The following is a 15,658-nucleotide window of genomic DNA, read 5'->3' on the forward strand; positions in this document are numbered from 1 at the left end:
AGTGGAGAAGAGAGTGGCAGTTCTGTGAGAATTTGAACATCCTAGCAGAGCAGCTTTGAACTAACTAGCTGAGCACTGCAGTTGGTAGTGGCATGACCTCTGGCAAAGCCCATTTGAGGAATTCCATGACTGCCTTCTCAGCAGCACCCCAGCTAGCAGTTTGGATATGTCTGGAGACCTATAGCCATGTCTTTGTGGCATAGACACTGACACCTTTCTTGTAAATGGCTTAATTCCTGCATTCAAAGGAGGACCAATGCAAAGAAACATGGTCATTACAGCTACGAAAATTAACTGAAAAGCACTGAAGAGATCCATGACTATGATTACTTCCTATAAAACCTTCTTTAAGCAGATTGGATTGTAACAATTTGTTTAGGCATAGTAAAGGTCGAAATGCTTGGTTTGGCCCAGGTGGTTGGGGAACAATGCTGAAAATGGTAACTACAGGTAAAGTCCTGCTTGGTCAATAGGGTCTCCAGTCAAGCATACAAGATTTCTTTCATTGTTCTAAGACATGGGCCCTGACAAAGTTCTCTAGCAGCTCTGTAAGGTAAAAGGATAGCGAGTTCATTAAAGAAAATAAGTATATCCCTAGAGGAATAGTTACATCTTGCAGTGATTTTGATGAATGATGGAAATCCTTTCAACAAAAGCGTGGGAGAGGGAAGGGAGGGGGCCTAGAAGGGTGCATATTATTTCATCCTTGCATCCAGTTGCAAGGATTGTGTCATTCCAGAGACCCGTGTGAGTGTGGATGGATCAGTCAGAACCTACTTTCAGAGCTGTAACTTTTATCCTTCTGTGTGAAGAGGCTGAGGTCTGAGCAGGAAAAGCTCTGTGTGAGCTAAAGAATTAAGACTCTCTTTGCTGTGCAGTTTTGGTGGCAAATGTGCTGGTCAAAGGCAAGTGAAGCTGGAAACTGACTTTTGTCACTGCACCTGCAAAACCTGGGAGTGGAGGCTGGTGTTCCTAGTTAAACACAGCTCACTCAGTAGAGCTTGGGCCAAGCTATAGCCATAGAGATACAGTTTGGCTACCAAGTTACTCTGCATGTAGTTCCCAAAATATAGCTAGTTAAGCCCTTTCCTCTGGTGGGACAATTAGGCTGGCTACATGCTCCCTCCCTAAACCTCCCATGGTGGAAATCATCTTGTCTATCAAAAGCTAACACTATGCATTTACTCTCCTGGCTACCAGAAAGTCACTGCAGGCTAAACCAGCCATCTCTACCATGCTGAAGACTGCCAAACACATTCTCTGACCTCTCAGCCTCTGAGGAAAATCCTAACTCTTTATTTCTATTTCACAGTTATGCACAACTCTCCTTTCTTCTAAGCCATAACTTCTGCACTCTGTACATAGAAGCATTTGCTTTAAATTTGGGTGACAACTTGTGTCAGTCACATGTAGAAAGAAGTAAGATGTCTGAGGCTTTCACATTGCAGTGGCTTTTCTCTGCTTTAGAGAAACCCTGCTTTTTAATTTAATTCTGCAGAAATGCCTCAAAAATTCATTGTAACACCAAACTTCTAAGTGCATGAGACTCTGTTAGTCCCCCTCATTTTCCTCTCCTTCTCTCCACTAGCTTACAGAGGAGTAGCCTTCGCTAGCTGATTGCCCTTCTTCTCTGGGTTTGAGAGGGGTCATGCAGGATTTTTGCTCCCCTGTGGGATCTCAGCCATCAGACTGTAGAGCCTATGAAGGCTTTGCTGACATAACTGTACTCCTAAAGTCTTTCTATGGAGTTGCAGCCACTCTTGATACGATGGATCTGAATCATGTCTCTAAACAGCAGGTTGGGCTGTCTGTGATAAGGGAACTGTGGCAAAGTAATGCCTTTACATGCTTCTTTGTACATGGTTATATGAATGCACCTTTGTGGTAAGGAACTGGGCCAAATGAAATTTCTCAGACATATTCTTTTGGAAAATGCTGTACGGCTGTTCCAGCTGCTCAGAGAAGGAAAGTGTGGACCTTGGTGTGGCCACTTCAAGGTTGCAAAACAATGTTTTCAGACCCAAGAGTTCATAGAAGGTGAATCCAAGAAATGAGACTTAAATCTTTCAGAGCAGGTGCTACTTCTATAGTCTATGTAGGCATGATATTGTTGGGGCTCAAATGTGAAAAAGAGGACTTAGGAGTCTCTTGCAATAGTTCATAACACCAAATGTTGGAGGCTACAGTCTCTCTGTGTGTATAAGGGCATCGCTTTGAGCCTTTTTCCACTGACCAACATCTCGTTTCTAAATCCCTATTTTTTTCTTTTTGTTGGTGCAAAGGCTTTTTCTTTCCACCATGACATACCAGAAATTGAATGTGTTCCAGACACGTTATGGGAGCCATGCAAATGCTATTCAGAGCCTGCAGCTTTCTCTCCCTTTATCTGTTATTATTATCTACTTGGCAGCACAACAATACTCTTGTGTTACTTGGTATATTAATTGCACTACTTTAAGGATGCCCCCCAGGGAGAGCCTGTTTGTGTCTTCAACCCCTGACCTTATGCCTGAAAAGTTTTTGGATTCATTCTCCACACATAAAGGCTGTTTTTGCTTTGTCTCCAGTGATAATATATTCTACAGCTTTACACTGAACTACTGAGCACTGTACAGAACAAGCTGGAGGATGTGTCCTTGATGAAGAGCTGTCATTCTTTATTACCTTCTATTACATTCCCAAACAGTTGAGACTTCCGAGCCAGCTCAGGGCAAATAAGCTGGCCTCAGGCAAATGGGAAGTCAGAGAAAGTCCTCATTGCAAAGAACTAGGTGTATTTTAAGGCTACGGTGTCATAAACAAACAGTGCTAGGCAAAACTGTCTGTTGTACAGCACTGGATGGAGATGAGGGAGTGACTGGAGCATCACATCCATGTCTAATGTCATCCCTAGTTGCTAGCCTGAGGGGAATGCAAGCACTTTGCTATTATGTGAAGCAGTGGTAGAGTCCTGGCTATTCACACCTCTGAGGAAAGCCTCCAGAGTCTCTCCCGTCACATTCCCACAGACTGCAGCAGATGAATCCCACTGAAACTTATGGAAGAAGTGGAGGCAGATGAGTGACCTTTTCTCACACTGGAAGTTAAAGGGAAGATTTATTTATGGTAGTTTAAGGTCCTCAAGCATCCTTCCAGCTATAGCAATCAGTGTAAGAAAATATGACTCAACTGACTTCTTTCTAAGACAGAGTGTGTCAGTTGGGAATGAAACTTGATGGCATATCTGGCTGTGACACCAGATCCATGGTCCTAACAGTCCTGTGTTCAGCAGACTCCGAATTCTACCAAAACCCAGGGAGGTGGAAAGGAAGATTCACACTGGCTTCAGTAGGATCCAGACGCTAGAAATCAATAGGCACAGCGACCAAAGACCCTGGGGAACAGACAATCTGTGTGATTTGCACTCCAGCTGCATCAGTGGCTGTACCCCAGGAACTGCTCTGAGTTCAGAATGCTCTAACATGGCTTCATTAAAGATACAGTGAGGACAAAAAAGTAAAGTCACAGTGAATCCTCTTTCCTTATCTGACAGAAATAAAATGAAGGAGCAGCTAGATACTATCTCCCATATGTGCTCTCTTTATAGCCTCCCGCATGTAAGGCCTCAGCCTCAACATAACACTTTGCTGGCTTCTTGATTCCACTGGTTCCTCTTTGCTCTGGCTTCCAGTCATTCTTTTTTTTCTTGCAGTATATACCAACAGGTTTATAGTCCTTTCAGCTATTTTGTGAGCCCTCTGCTGACACTGGAAGGACCTTATATTCCTGGAAGAGACAGAAAATATCCAGGTAACCCTATCACACCAGAAGCCTGGAACTAGTTTGAAAATAATTCTTTAAGAAGCCTGCTACTCGTAATTTTCATCCCAGACTGACTGCAAATCATGAAGCATGTTTTCAGAAAAGCAGAAATGTATCTAATGTCAGAACACAGTGACCACCTGTTACTAAAATGATTGAAAAGGTTGGGGTTTTTTTCATAATTTTAGCAATTAATTCCATCACTTTATGTGATGGACTTTCTGTTGGCGACAATGGGATTGAGGGCCCCCCAGCAAGTCTGCCAATGATACCAAGCTGTGTGGTGCAGCTGGAGGGAAATGGTGGGATTCAAAGGGACCTTGACATGCTTCAGAGGTGGCCAATGCCAGCCTCATGAATTTCAACAATGTTAAGTGCAAGGTTCTACATCTGGGTCAGGGCAATTCCAGGTAGAGCTATAGGCTGGGCAGAGAAGTGATTCAGAGCAGCCCTGCAGAGAAGGACTTGGGGGTGTTGGCCAATGACAAACTGAAAGTGAGCCGGCTTTAGTGTGTGCTCACAGCCAGAAAACAACCTTACCCTGGGCTGCATCAAAAGCAGCGTGACCAGCAGGTCAAAGGGGGCGATCCTGTCCTTCTACTCTGCTCTTGTGAGACCCCACTTGAAGCACTTTGTGCAGTCCTAGTGTCCTCAACATAAGAAAGACATGGAACTGTTGGAGTAAGTCCAGATGAGGCCACAGGGATGATCAGGGGACTTGAGCACCTCACATACAAAGACAGGCTGAGAAAACAGGGGCTGTTCAGCCTGGAGAAGAGAAGCTGAGTAGAGACCTCATAGCAGCCTTCCAGTATCTGAAGGGGGACTACAGAGGTGCTGGAGAAGGACTCTTCAGCACGGACTGTAGTGATAGGACAAGGGGTGATGGGTTTAAACTGAAACAGGAGAGATTTGAGTTAGATATAAGGAAAAAGGTCTTTACTGTGAGAGTGGAGGGGCACTGGAACAGGCTGCTCAAAGAAGTGGTAAATGCTTCATCCCTGGCAGTGCTCAAGGCCAGGTTGGAGAGCCTTGGGCAATATGGTCTAGTGTGAGGTGTTCTTGCCCATGGCAGGGGGGTTGGAACTAGATGATCTGAAGTTCCTTTCTAACCCAAACCTGTCTATGATTCTATGTAGGGGTTGGCATCCTCTTATAATCAAAAGTAAGAGTCACATACATCCAAGAAACAAGTAAGAATCTACTGCAACTGATTTTATGTAGTTGTAGTGCTCTATGTCTTCTTCCTAAGTTTCACCTAGTCTTCCTGGGCTACATAACTATGAAAGCTAGGGGCATGTATGATTTCAGTCTTCCCACTGTTTACAGGATCATGTCTCAGATTCTGCTAGTCTGTGTCATCGCTCTTTGTTTGAGGCAACATCAGTAGAAGCATAAGTCAAACAATGCTAAGTCACTGAATCCCCTCCAAGCATTCACACTGAACAAAACTAAGTGTCAACAAGAATGAAAACCATCAAGTGACAACAATGAGAAAAGTCATGATGGATGACTACAGCAAGCAATAAAGGTTAAAAGAAAAAAACCCTGCAGCTTAATTGTTGGTGACAAATTGCAGAAATCAAGAAAAGTGAAACAGAGCTGAATATGCAATAAATATGAATGTGAATATAATGCTGAATATGTTTGCTCTGGGACAGTATTCAGCAGGGCAAATCTATTGGCTGTGAGCTCCACAGAGCCTCCAGCGCTGATCAAGGACTTCCACAAGGTGCTGAAGGTTTCATGCAGATACCATTGAGTTGGAGGCATTTTTTAGTCTTACCTGGCAACCAGATGCTCCTGCTGAATATAATCAGGCTATCACTCAGGCTTTTAAACAGACAGGCCTTTTTAAACAAGGAATTGTTTAAATTAAACAAATTAAACAAATTCCTTTTAAACAAGGAATTGTTTTTACAGAAAATATATGCATACAGAAGTCTAGGGCCTGTCTATAAACTAAAGAATTGAGTGTAAACATACTGCTTTTGGCACCTAATAAAACCACATTTTTGGAGGTCAGAGGCAACCCTTACCATCTGGTTTCATTGATTCACATGATCCTAAAAGCTCAGTATCTGAAGTATCTGTCAATTGTTACATCCTTTCACAGGCAATTTTAACAAGAAAATCCTTTGGCTCAGGTTTTCATGTATTTACTGCAGTTTCAAAGAAAAATGAGGATTTACTACGCCTTCCCAATACTTCAGGTGGATAAAAGGTTTTCAGAGGTATCATTGCATGACACAGACTGCAAAGAACTGGAAAAAGGTTTAAAGGAATTGAGCCTTTTTATTATCTGGCTATGATAGGACCCAAAAGCTGCACCCATTGCTTGTGGCAAAGGATGACATTAACATGGCTATTATTGACATGTCAGAAACATCAAGAGTATAAACCCTCCCACACTCCCAAAGTGCTCTTTCAGGCTTATGTGGCTTTTCTAAAGATTTATTCTGTACTTGCTTTGTCACTTTTGTCTATTCTTCACTTCATGATATGAAGTAAATTTTCACCAGTTCTTTCCACAGGATAGAGTTACCCTTTGGTAAAGTAATGCTAAGAGCAGGGTGGCTCAGCTGTATGGACAAGAAATGAAACACATATGGAAGAAGTTGTAGTGTACAACTGAGTGATTGAACAATAGCAAGATTCATGCTTGTTACTGCATGTGATAGGTTTCTGCTGCAACCTGCTGTGCAACTACTAATTCTTTACATAATTTAAAAATCAAGACTTTCTTATGGAGCTCATAAATAAACTAAGTAAAATTTCTTATATAGAGACATGTAAGGGGGAAGAATGTGAAACAGCATAATACGGAAGCAGCCAAATTTCTCAAATTTACTGCATGAGCTAGAGAAATACATACAAATAAACCACCGTGAACCAAGACCAAATAGCCTCGAAGCTCTATTTTCACTTCTGGCAAATAAATGAAATCGAAATCTCAAAGAAGTGAGAGTGTGGGACATAGTTCAACCTGTCTGACTCGCGTTGAGGTTAAGCAAACTCCTGAGTTCCTGCATCAGCAAATTCAGATGATCAAGCTTCATGAGAAAAAAATTTGGTGACTGATTGTGCTGGATGTAAGAGAGTTACAGAGGTGAAAGTAGGCTATAAAATGCAGATTTTGCTAGATACCGCTGGCATTGTCCCAGCCACTCCCTCTCAGCCTAGTGTTTTTGACATTTATGGCAAAATTTAAATGCTGTACTTTTGAAAGAATCTGCATTTCATATCAGTTTCCATCTGACCAGTCTTGCAGTTGGCCATTCACTGAAATGGCATTAAACAAAGGCTTTTGTTTAGTAGCAGGCTGAGTGTACACAGCTGAAGAAGGTGGATTAAACTAGTCTGACTGATCCCTCTTGAAGCTCACACAGTCTTTTCTGGTGACAGGAATGGGAGAGCAAGGGGAGTTTGGGGTCACTGAAAAACAGCTTGGCACCTTAATATCTTCAGATTCATAGCTAATTCCTCATCGTGTGTCTGTCTACTGCAAAAGTCACTATAAGGTCTCACACAAACATGAAAACATTGCTTTTAGTGTGACTTTGGGTCAACTTGTGCTTAGGGGGTGGTTCTGATGGGACAGAAATGCTGGGGATAGGACCGCTGGGTTTTGAGCAGAACTGGAGGAGGTGAGGGCCACTCCATTATATCCTTTTCTCAGAATGTTTTTTGTTTTTTTTCAAAAGGTAGAAACTCTCATCAATCACCACCAAAACTGTCATGGAAGAAACTATTCTTGCACTTCAATAAAGCAAAGCTTAAATCCAACCCAAAGAAAGCAGAGAGTTCTATTCCCATAGCTGTGTCTATCCTAAGGACAATACCCCAAAATATTGATGGCATGACATGTAATCATAAATGTTGTTTTACACATCAAAGTGTCCTTTCAGGCTTGCCTGCATGCACAGTGCTACTACACAAAAAGCTGCTATGTGCCCAAAGCTTTCAAATGCCAGGTGGTGTGTTTAGAAAGAGATATGTCAGAGCATGGGGTCAGGTTCCTGACGGTGTTAAGGCAGTTGGTTCACATCAGCCAGGTTCTAAATCAACAAAAATTCATAAAGAGACATAGTATCTTATGCCCTGCTCTTCAGCTGTTTAGCATAGCTACCCAGCTACTTCCCAAATAAGTCCTGATGTTGCAAAATTCCTGAAGTCTGCTTTTTTGCCTGGACCCCACTATCACTCTCAGCTGTATACTCTCCTGCTAGCTGATGTGTAGAAACTCTTACCCTATCTCAAGCCTTCTCCAAATGCACATGAAAAGCACCCAGAAAGAGAGTTCTGGGAGTTGTTACACACCTTGTGCCTCAACCTATCCAGTGGTAACGGTGTTTGTCTATTATAGGAATTATTTGTGAAGTCCACTGTCTTTCTGGAGAGAAGACCCAAACCTGTGCGTGACTTGACACAAGAGTCAGAGTAGGTGGTGATGAAGCAGACTATGGACATGCCTTAACAGGCCAGTTAACCTCTAAATTTCAGCTTGTTCATGTCTCCCCCACCCAGATTTGGGCAGAAGGATTTGAATTTATCCACATCCTATAATGCATGACCAAGCTGAGACAGGGAGGACATGCCCAAAGCCATTTTTGGTCAACTTCAGAGGACATATGAGGAAATAGAAATGTATTTCCAAGGAGAAGAAAAGGAAAAACCTTCATCTGACTAGAAATGCCACAGTTCAGACTATTTTTCATTTTAAATAGTATCCGAGATAGTAGCCTGAGAAGAGGTTGGCTCACAAGGGCTATCCAAGAGAATATCAGTCTGATTTTACATCCCCACAACTCCTTTACTTATAGAGACAGCAGACTTTGTAATAAAGGGTATTGCATTTGACTAAACTGAAGACAGCTGTAATAATCCAACTCATATAGGAGCACAGGAACCCTACTGAATGTCTGAACTTGCAGAAAACTCTGAGCAACAAGCCAAGAAATACCTGTACTGGGAGTAACTGATTGATGAATAGGCTCCTTGTCTGTAGGTATGTCTATATGTGTGTATGTTGGTATGTGACTCAGAAGAGAAAAACCCCTGCAGAAAAATATTGCTTCACATGGTGTGGCTGGAAGTTCAGCACAGTCCCTAGCATTGTGCTTTTATTGGTCAGGGACAAGTGGTAGATTATTGTCCTGGATGCAGCAAGAAAGGTGATCTCAGTAAGCCTTTGCCAACCCTCAGGCTTTAGGTTCTGTGATCTTATCTCAGGGGAAATACCTGGTGCTAAATCACTTTACAGTTCTTTTTAAAAACCATGTGAAAGTTGGTCAAAGACATAAAGAATGAAAGAAGTTGTTTTGGGGATGGTAGGTTATATTTTTACAGCTTTCATGTAAAATGTCCTTAATTTCTGTCTCTCCCACCCAATGGGCCTTTCCTTAGGGAACCTCCTGGATGAGTGCCTTTTACAGTGCAATGAGGGACCTATGCATGACTGCTTTTGGCTGCAAGAAGAACTAATACTTACTAAATTGTTCAGAACTAAAAAAGCAATTGCAGTGCAGACTTGATGGACAGGTTTGGGTGTTTTCTGTTACCTGAGTCATGCATCTTGATACACTGCTCACAGTTGTAATTCATTTTAAAGACCTTTCATCTCTCAGGCTTGCACTGAGCTCCTGGGAAGACAATGGATATTCTTCCTTTGCAACTGTCTCCTGCTTTGAGTTTCTGGTTTCTAGCGGGTGGTTCATAGAATAGGAGGTTTCATTTGATGTCCTGCACAGGTCCCTTCTAAGCCATCCTTTATGTGCTTCTACAGCTTCCAAATTTCTTTTGTACCTTTCTGGGATTACATTGAGCATGTTGGTCTCTTTCATGGCCGCCCCTTAACACAAAGGTTCCTGCACACCTCAGTGCAATAGGATTAGTTTCACTTTAGCCATCTCAGGGTAAGCTTTACCACTCTACTGAACAGTGGTCTCAGGGTGTACAAAAGTCTCTTCCTCTGCTACCACTTTGTATTGTGTGGTCTGCCTCACAGTAGGCGCATTGATTTGCATCAAAATCTGCTTTGAGAAGCCCATTTTTATGATAAATAAGCTAGTCTCTTCCAAAACTAGGAATATGTCTACTGCCCTGACTGAAGAAAAAGCAGCACAGTGATATGATTAAATTGGCATATGTCTGCTCAGATTGTTATGGACATGTGATTGGTTTCTGTGGTCCTTACATTAATGTGATCTGGTAAGGACAAAGATAATGACAGTGTGTGTGTGGCTGTCTGCTGTACCTGTTCACTAAATGCAGAAAGCATGACAGGAAATTTCTTGTACTTTGCCATCCCATCATAAGCTCCTCGTGGCTCTCTTCAACTTTCATTCTGTCCACATCTCCTCATTTTTCTCCCTCCACGGGCTCCATGGGGTCCACCATTCCCCCCTACCCACTTTTCAAAGAGTTTCTGTGTCACAGCTCTCAAGTTTCTCCCACTGTTATGCTGAACTAACACACTTTTTCTGGAGTTTCTGGGTAGAAAGCTTCCATCACACAGGCCAGGACCCCAGTTCTGTCTGTGCCACAAGATGTCACTCATGTCAGGATGTCGTCATTGATCAACATGTCCAAGGTACAAAATTTTTATCTTATGAAATACTTTACAGCAACCAGTTCTAGATAAAAGGAGTGGAGACTGGGACAAATAGCATGGACAATCAGAAGGCTTTATTATAAACAGCAGTAAAATATGAGCTGTTAATCTGAAAAAAACTTTCTAAATAGAGGCAAAAACTGCACAAAAGTTGTCTCCCTGTGACTAGAATTCTGACCTCTGTAAACCACTCAGTCCAGTTACTGAAAAAGGTGAGGATCAAAGTAATTTCTGCAGAAACTTCCTTCAGGATAAATGGAAAGACCAAAACGAGTAAAATCCATAGAACATTCAACAGTAGCAGATTATTCTCCTAATCTTGGATTTCTTAAGAGGTATCTGTGACCATGAGTACACATTTCAGGAGTTTACCTTTACACAAAGCTCTCACCAGAATGTATGTCATGGGTTTTCAAAAAGATGAATGGTCAGGGTTAACAATTGCACAGTACCTCCCTTGTTAGGAAAAGCACTTTATCTGGAGTTTCTGATCCACACTGACCCCAAGCTCTTTTGAAGTATGGGCCAGAATGGGTCATTCTGATCTACTGCAGTTTGGGATTTGCTTATTTTTCATTCTTCTATATGATTTTCATTACACTCCCAGAAATATCCAAATCTCTTATCCTCTCCTTCCTCTACAGATGCTTGTCTGATACCTTCTGAACCATTATGTCTTCTGGTACGTATCTAATTTCAGCTGGAAGGTGGGGAGCAGGGTGATTTGTATTCTGCAAGGGCATATTCATCTGGAAAGAAGAAAGGAAGATGACATTTTTATGAGTGAGAAATCATTCTGACCCCAGTTCGTGCGCACTTGTGATTAACGCATTGTGAACCAGAAAACATTTGATAGATGTTGTGGTAGTTTTCCAGTTGTCAAGGCACTCAGTTACAGGGGTGCACAGTCAGAACCCAATGCACTCCTCTGGCTATGCTTGACAGGACACATCATTGCTGAGATCATGAAAGATGTGGATCAGGTGGCAGAACATGCGCTCCAGGGCCAGTTCTCCAGACACTGCTGCTAATCTGTTATGATGCAGGTCCCAAAGGTTGTGCCACACTTGAGAAAAGCACAGGGAAACCTGTCCTGGGTAATGTCTGATAACTGAGTAATGTCTGATGCAGCTGTAATCCTGTGAGGCCACATTGGGAAAAGTGGTCAGACACTTCACTTTCTAGTTAGGTGCTTAAACTCCTTTTGAGTTCAGTGGAACCGTCATTCCTACCTACGTATTTAAACTGCACGAAGGAGGAGTTTCTTGACAGCAGCCTTCTATGGCAACATAAAGCAAAAATATGAGATAACCCACACCAGGAAAGACAGGACCACTGCTGCATTTGAGTTATTGATTTTAACCATAGTGCTCAAGCTGTGGGAAAAAAAGTGGAATCACACTTCTTTATGTATGTAGTTTATAGGAAAACAACTCCTGACATACCACTTTCTAATCTGCTTTATGTTGCAGGTGAAAAATCTGTTTATCTAATCTGTTTATCTGCAGGTGAAAAAGAAAAGACGGGGGCAGAAACTGTGTATGCTCTGCAAACCCTTTGCAATTCAGTAGTCAAAACCTGCAGAATTGCTAACTTGCTCTCCACTTGTCTCTCCTGAGACACAAAGGTGGCAAACGCAGTAAAGGGAAGAGAGGCTTGCACAGACAGAGCAAGGGAAAACACACTGTCCACACCTTGTAAATACTGAGATCAGTACTTTGATTTCACTGGTTTTGCTCAGGCCTACTAAAGTCACCCACCTGTTTCGTAGTAATCATACATATGTACTGGCACTGGTTTGATATCCGAGACAGGCAGGCTTTGCTCCACACTGAAGGAGAAGTTTATTTCCTTCTGGGAAACCTGAAAATGGCAAGACAAGAAAATGCATCAGACTTTTTCTTCTTGTATCTACCCTGAGGCTAAGGTTGAAGAAGGCATTTCTGGGTCAGACTGTGTGACAAAGTGCCATTCTCAGTTCTCTCTAGATAGTAAACTTGATATCAAATCAAGTTAACTGTTTAAAAGCTGTTGCTAAATAAGTTTTGTTGCTAAAATTGTGTGCTCTTTTCTTTCTTTCTCTTTGTACTTCCATTGCCAATTATCCCAGCCATTCCTTGGTTTCTGCAGCTTTCAGCACATCAGCATTCATCTTGTCATTGAAAGTTGCCATTAGTTTCTTGCCTTGCCCTTTCCCAGATAAAATCACCTTCAGCACCTTTATGGATCTTCTTCTCCCTTTTCTTTCTTAAATCACTTTGAGCTCAAGATGTCTGTCCTCCCCTATGGTTCTGTTCCTCAGTCCACACTCTCGCAGCTATATATCCCAAACTTTCCTCTAGCCTCAGCTTCCTCAGCTGCTCAAACTTCCTCTTGTGTATCCCTGCTCTCGTCACCCTTTGTCCTTGTTTTTATCTTGCTGACCACTTTATAGGAATGGAGCCATGGACAAGGGCTCTGGAGAACTTTATGCATCACTGGTGTCCCACTGAGTAAACTTTTCACATCTCAAGATCTCAGCTTCTCTGTGAATTCAGAACACTGACTCAAATCTTCCTTACTAGATTCTTGGAGACCACAAGAATTACTAATAAGAATTACTATTTAAGAGGTAGATACTGTTACTATTTCATTTTGCTTTCTCTCCCCTTCTTGGTGTTTTAAGATCCCCTGTGTTTTGATTTTAATTTTTTTCCTCTCTCATTCCCTTTATCAATGTCATTGATGTGGAAGAACTATTCTTTTCATGCATTAATCTCTCTCAAAGGGAGGGGACAATACTGACTCCCTGTAAAACGCTCTCAGATTAATTGATGAGAAGCATCACTTAGGGGCTGAGCAATATTGTGTGGGCTGGAAACTTTTGCAATATGGACTGCAGCTTAGCTATGTTTGAGAAATGCTATTTAATCATACAGCATTCTTCACAAAAAGCAATAAATGCGTATCACTTCACTGTAGACTACAACTACTTTGTATATATAGATTTAATGTTGGATTGAACGAAAACCCTTTACATCTTTAAGACGTGTATTGCTAATCTGCTATTAATGAGGTATACTTGTTTTAATCTGGGAGCCTGTTTTAAACTTCCAATTTAATGAAATAAAAAAAGAAACCTCCCAAACTTACCTTCTGAAGGTAGAAAAAGATGTGGTTGTTCTTGATGTCTACACGATCCACAACAGAATTCCAGTACTGAAGCTTTAAATAAGGCAAATAATAGCAATGTTAACATAGGAGACTTGCCAAGGACACTTAGAAATAACTATTCCATAGCAAAACACGTTTAAAGTGGCTGACACCCTCCTGCTATGCCATTCTGACATCTCTTGGCCAAAATGAGAAACGCAAGTAAAGCATTTTCACAACAGGCCGAGTGCAAACCAATCACAATGATAAACAGTTTTACCAGTCAGCTTCGGTGCATGTGACTTCAGCATTAACTTGAATGCTCTCATTTCAGTGAGAATTTACACTTACACGACATTTCTGCAGCTCAAGCTGACTCACTTGCTAGTCCACTGTATATGTAAAAATAACCCAAATGTTAAAAAAAAGCATATGAGCAAAATCATTTCCCTATAGAAACACACAACCCCAAAATATTCCAAACTTTAAAACCAGCTGTTTTTTTCCCCAAGTATCTATTAAAAGGAATAGCATGCCAGTGTAACATCCTAATGGAAAAAACCTTGCAAAGTTATGAATCTTACACAGTTCTAGCCAAAAAAAAAAAGGAATTCAGGCCTGAAGGCTGAATGATTACAAGTGTACCAAGCTATGAGCAGACTACAGTGAACTGCATTCTTCTTGTTGACTACTTGAAGTCTTGGCCAAGTACTGAAGATATCAGAGGATCTGATTCAGCTACAGGAGAGACCAGGCCTTGGGAGCAGAAACTGGTCAGGCTACTGGGCTTGACCGACTAGCAGAGACTCCTTTGCGTTTGTTTGGATGTGTGTATGTGTCTGCATCAGGCAACTGGGAGGCCAAGCCCAGCTGCTGCAGAGACTGCATGTTTACTATTTACTGAAGATACATCATGGATATATTAACCATTTACTGGAGAAATACTCATCATGAATATATGTGAGTCCTGGGGGGCACTCTAGATCCTGCCTCTAGAGTACTGCTGCAGCCTTGGGGGTGCATATGTCCAGTTGCCAGCAACTGGGTAGAACAAGGACCAGGGGCAGCTACTGGGCAGATTGGGTGTCTAAGGTCAGCTACCAGGGGGGCCCACATTGTGTATTTGCATGTACATGTACGTACATCTGTATACATTTATATACATATATGTATGTTTATCTTTCCCACAAATGAGCTTTCAGTCTGGTTACCCAGGAAAGGAAACAGAATAAGGTCATTTGTGCTGCAGTTGTGTAAATGCACTCTTTCCTTTCTCTGATGATCTGTGTGGCCAGCCTTGTAGGTATGCAGATATGTGTGTGATGTGCATGTCTGCCTATTGAGAATACACAGACTGCTGTGGGCTGTACCTGGCGAAATGAAGCTGCAGCAGTCTCACATCTATTGGGCTACTGGATTTGGCAGCTCCTAACAGATTTGTCTTCAATAGATTAATAGCTACACATCTGATATACAGAGTATGCGACAGAAGGCTGTACCCAGAGACTTGGCAGAATTCCCATGGGGCTCCAGTTTGCTGACCAGAGACTATTTTTATCTACTTCCTATGTTTTCAGTGTTTGCCATTCACTTTGCTCTCATTCTTTACCTTTTCCAGGGAAGACCTTACAGGAACAAAACCTGAGAGCATCTTCACATCAATAATAGCCATGTTGGAGACACTGCGGTTTCCTGTGTAACTAAAATGAGAAAAGTTCTGTTAGTCTGGTCTGCAAATGGAAAGGAGGCCAGTGAACTGCATTTTCAGCTCCCAATGATCCTTTCTGACTTCCTGCAGCAGCAGCAGTTAACTGCCCATACTTAAATCCTTCCTTTGATGACTTAACAAACTATGAATGTAAAGGGGTTGGTCAATAAGAAGAAGTTACCTGGCAGAGATGACAAGGTCAAACTTTGGTGGGAAGTTGCTTGTGCAAGATACATTGGCAGGCCTTATGGAGAGAGAAAATCCTGCAACTTTTTTTGGTAAATGGATGTTGTATCTCAGTGTGGTCTAAAAGAGATGGGAAGCGCAAGATGGTCACAGGCTTAGAGGCTTTTGTGGCTTTGGCATGAGGTACGGAGAGGAATAAGGTACAGGGCACCGCCTGC

At 42.0% G+C, this 15,658-nt stretch overlaps 1 protein-coding gene across 1 annotated transcript in view; it reads right to left on the reverse strand.

Annotated features, from left to right (window-relative positions):
- Nucleotides 1-10,468: 10,468 nt before the first annotated feature.
- Nucleotides 10,469-15,658, reverse strand: part of LOC133216546 (ovostatin-like) — a 28,593-nt gene continuing 23,403 nt past the window's right edge. Inside the window, exons 31-35 of the mRNA XM_061361346.1 lie at nt 15,436-15,560; nt 15,156-15,246; nt 13,547-13,618; nt 12,175-12,277; nt 10,469-11,163 (exon numbers count right to left, since the gene is read on the reverse strand). Coding sequence (XP_061217330.1) covers nt 11,111-11,163; nt 12,175-12,277; nt 13,547-13,618; nt 15,156-15,246; nt 15,436-15,560 — 444 coding nt within the window. The 3' untranslated portion in view covers nt 10,469-11,110. The remainder of the gene's footprint in view (nt 11,164-12,174; nt 12,278-13,546; nt 13,619-15,155; nt 15,247-15,435; nt 15,561-15,658) is intronic.

This window comes from Neopsephotus bourkii, unplaced genomic scaffold (assembly GCF_033783945.1).
Source record: "Neopsephotus bourkii isolate Nb327-2 ecotype Australia unplaced genomic scaffold, CSIRO-AGI_Nbou_v1 NB_107, whole genome shotgun sequence".
NCBI lineage: Eukaryota > Metazoa > Chordata > Aves > Psittaciformes > Psittacidae > Neopsephotus > Neopsephotus bourkii.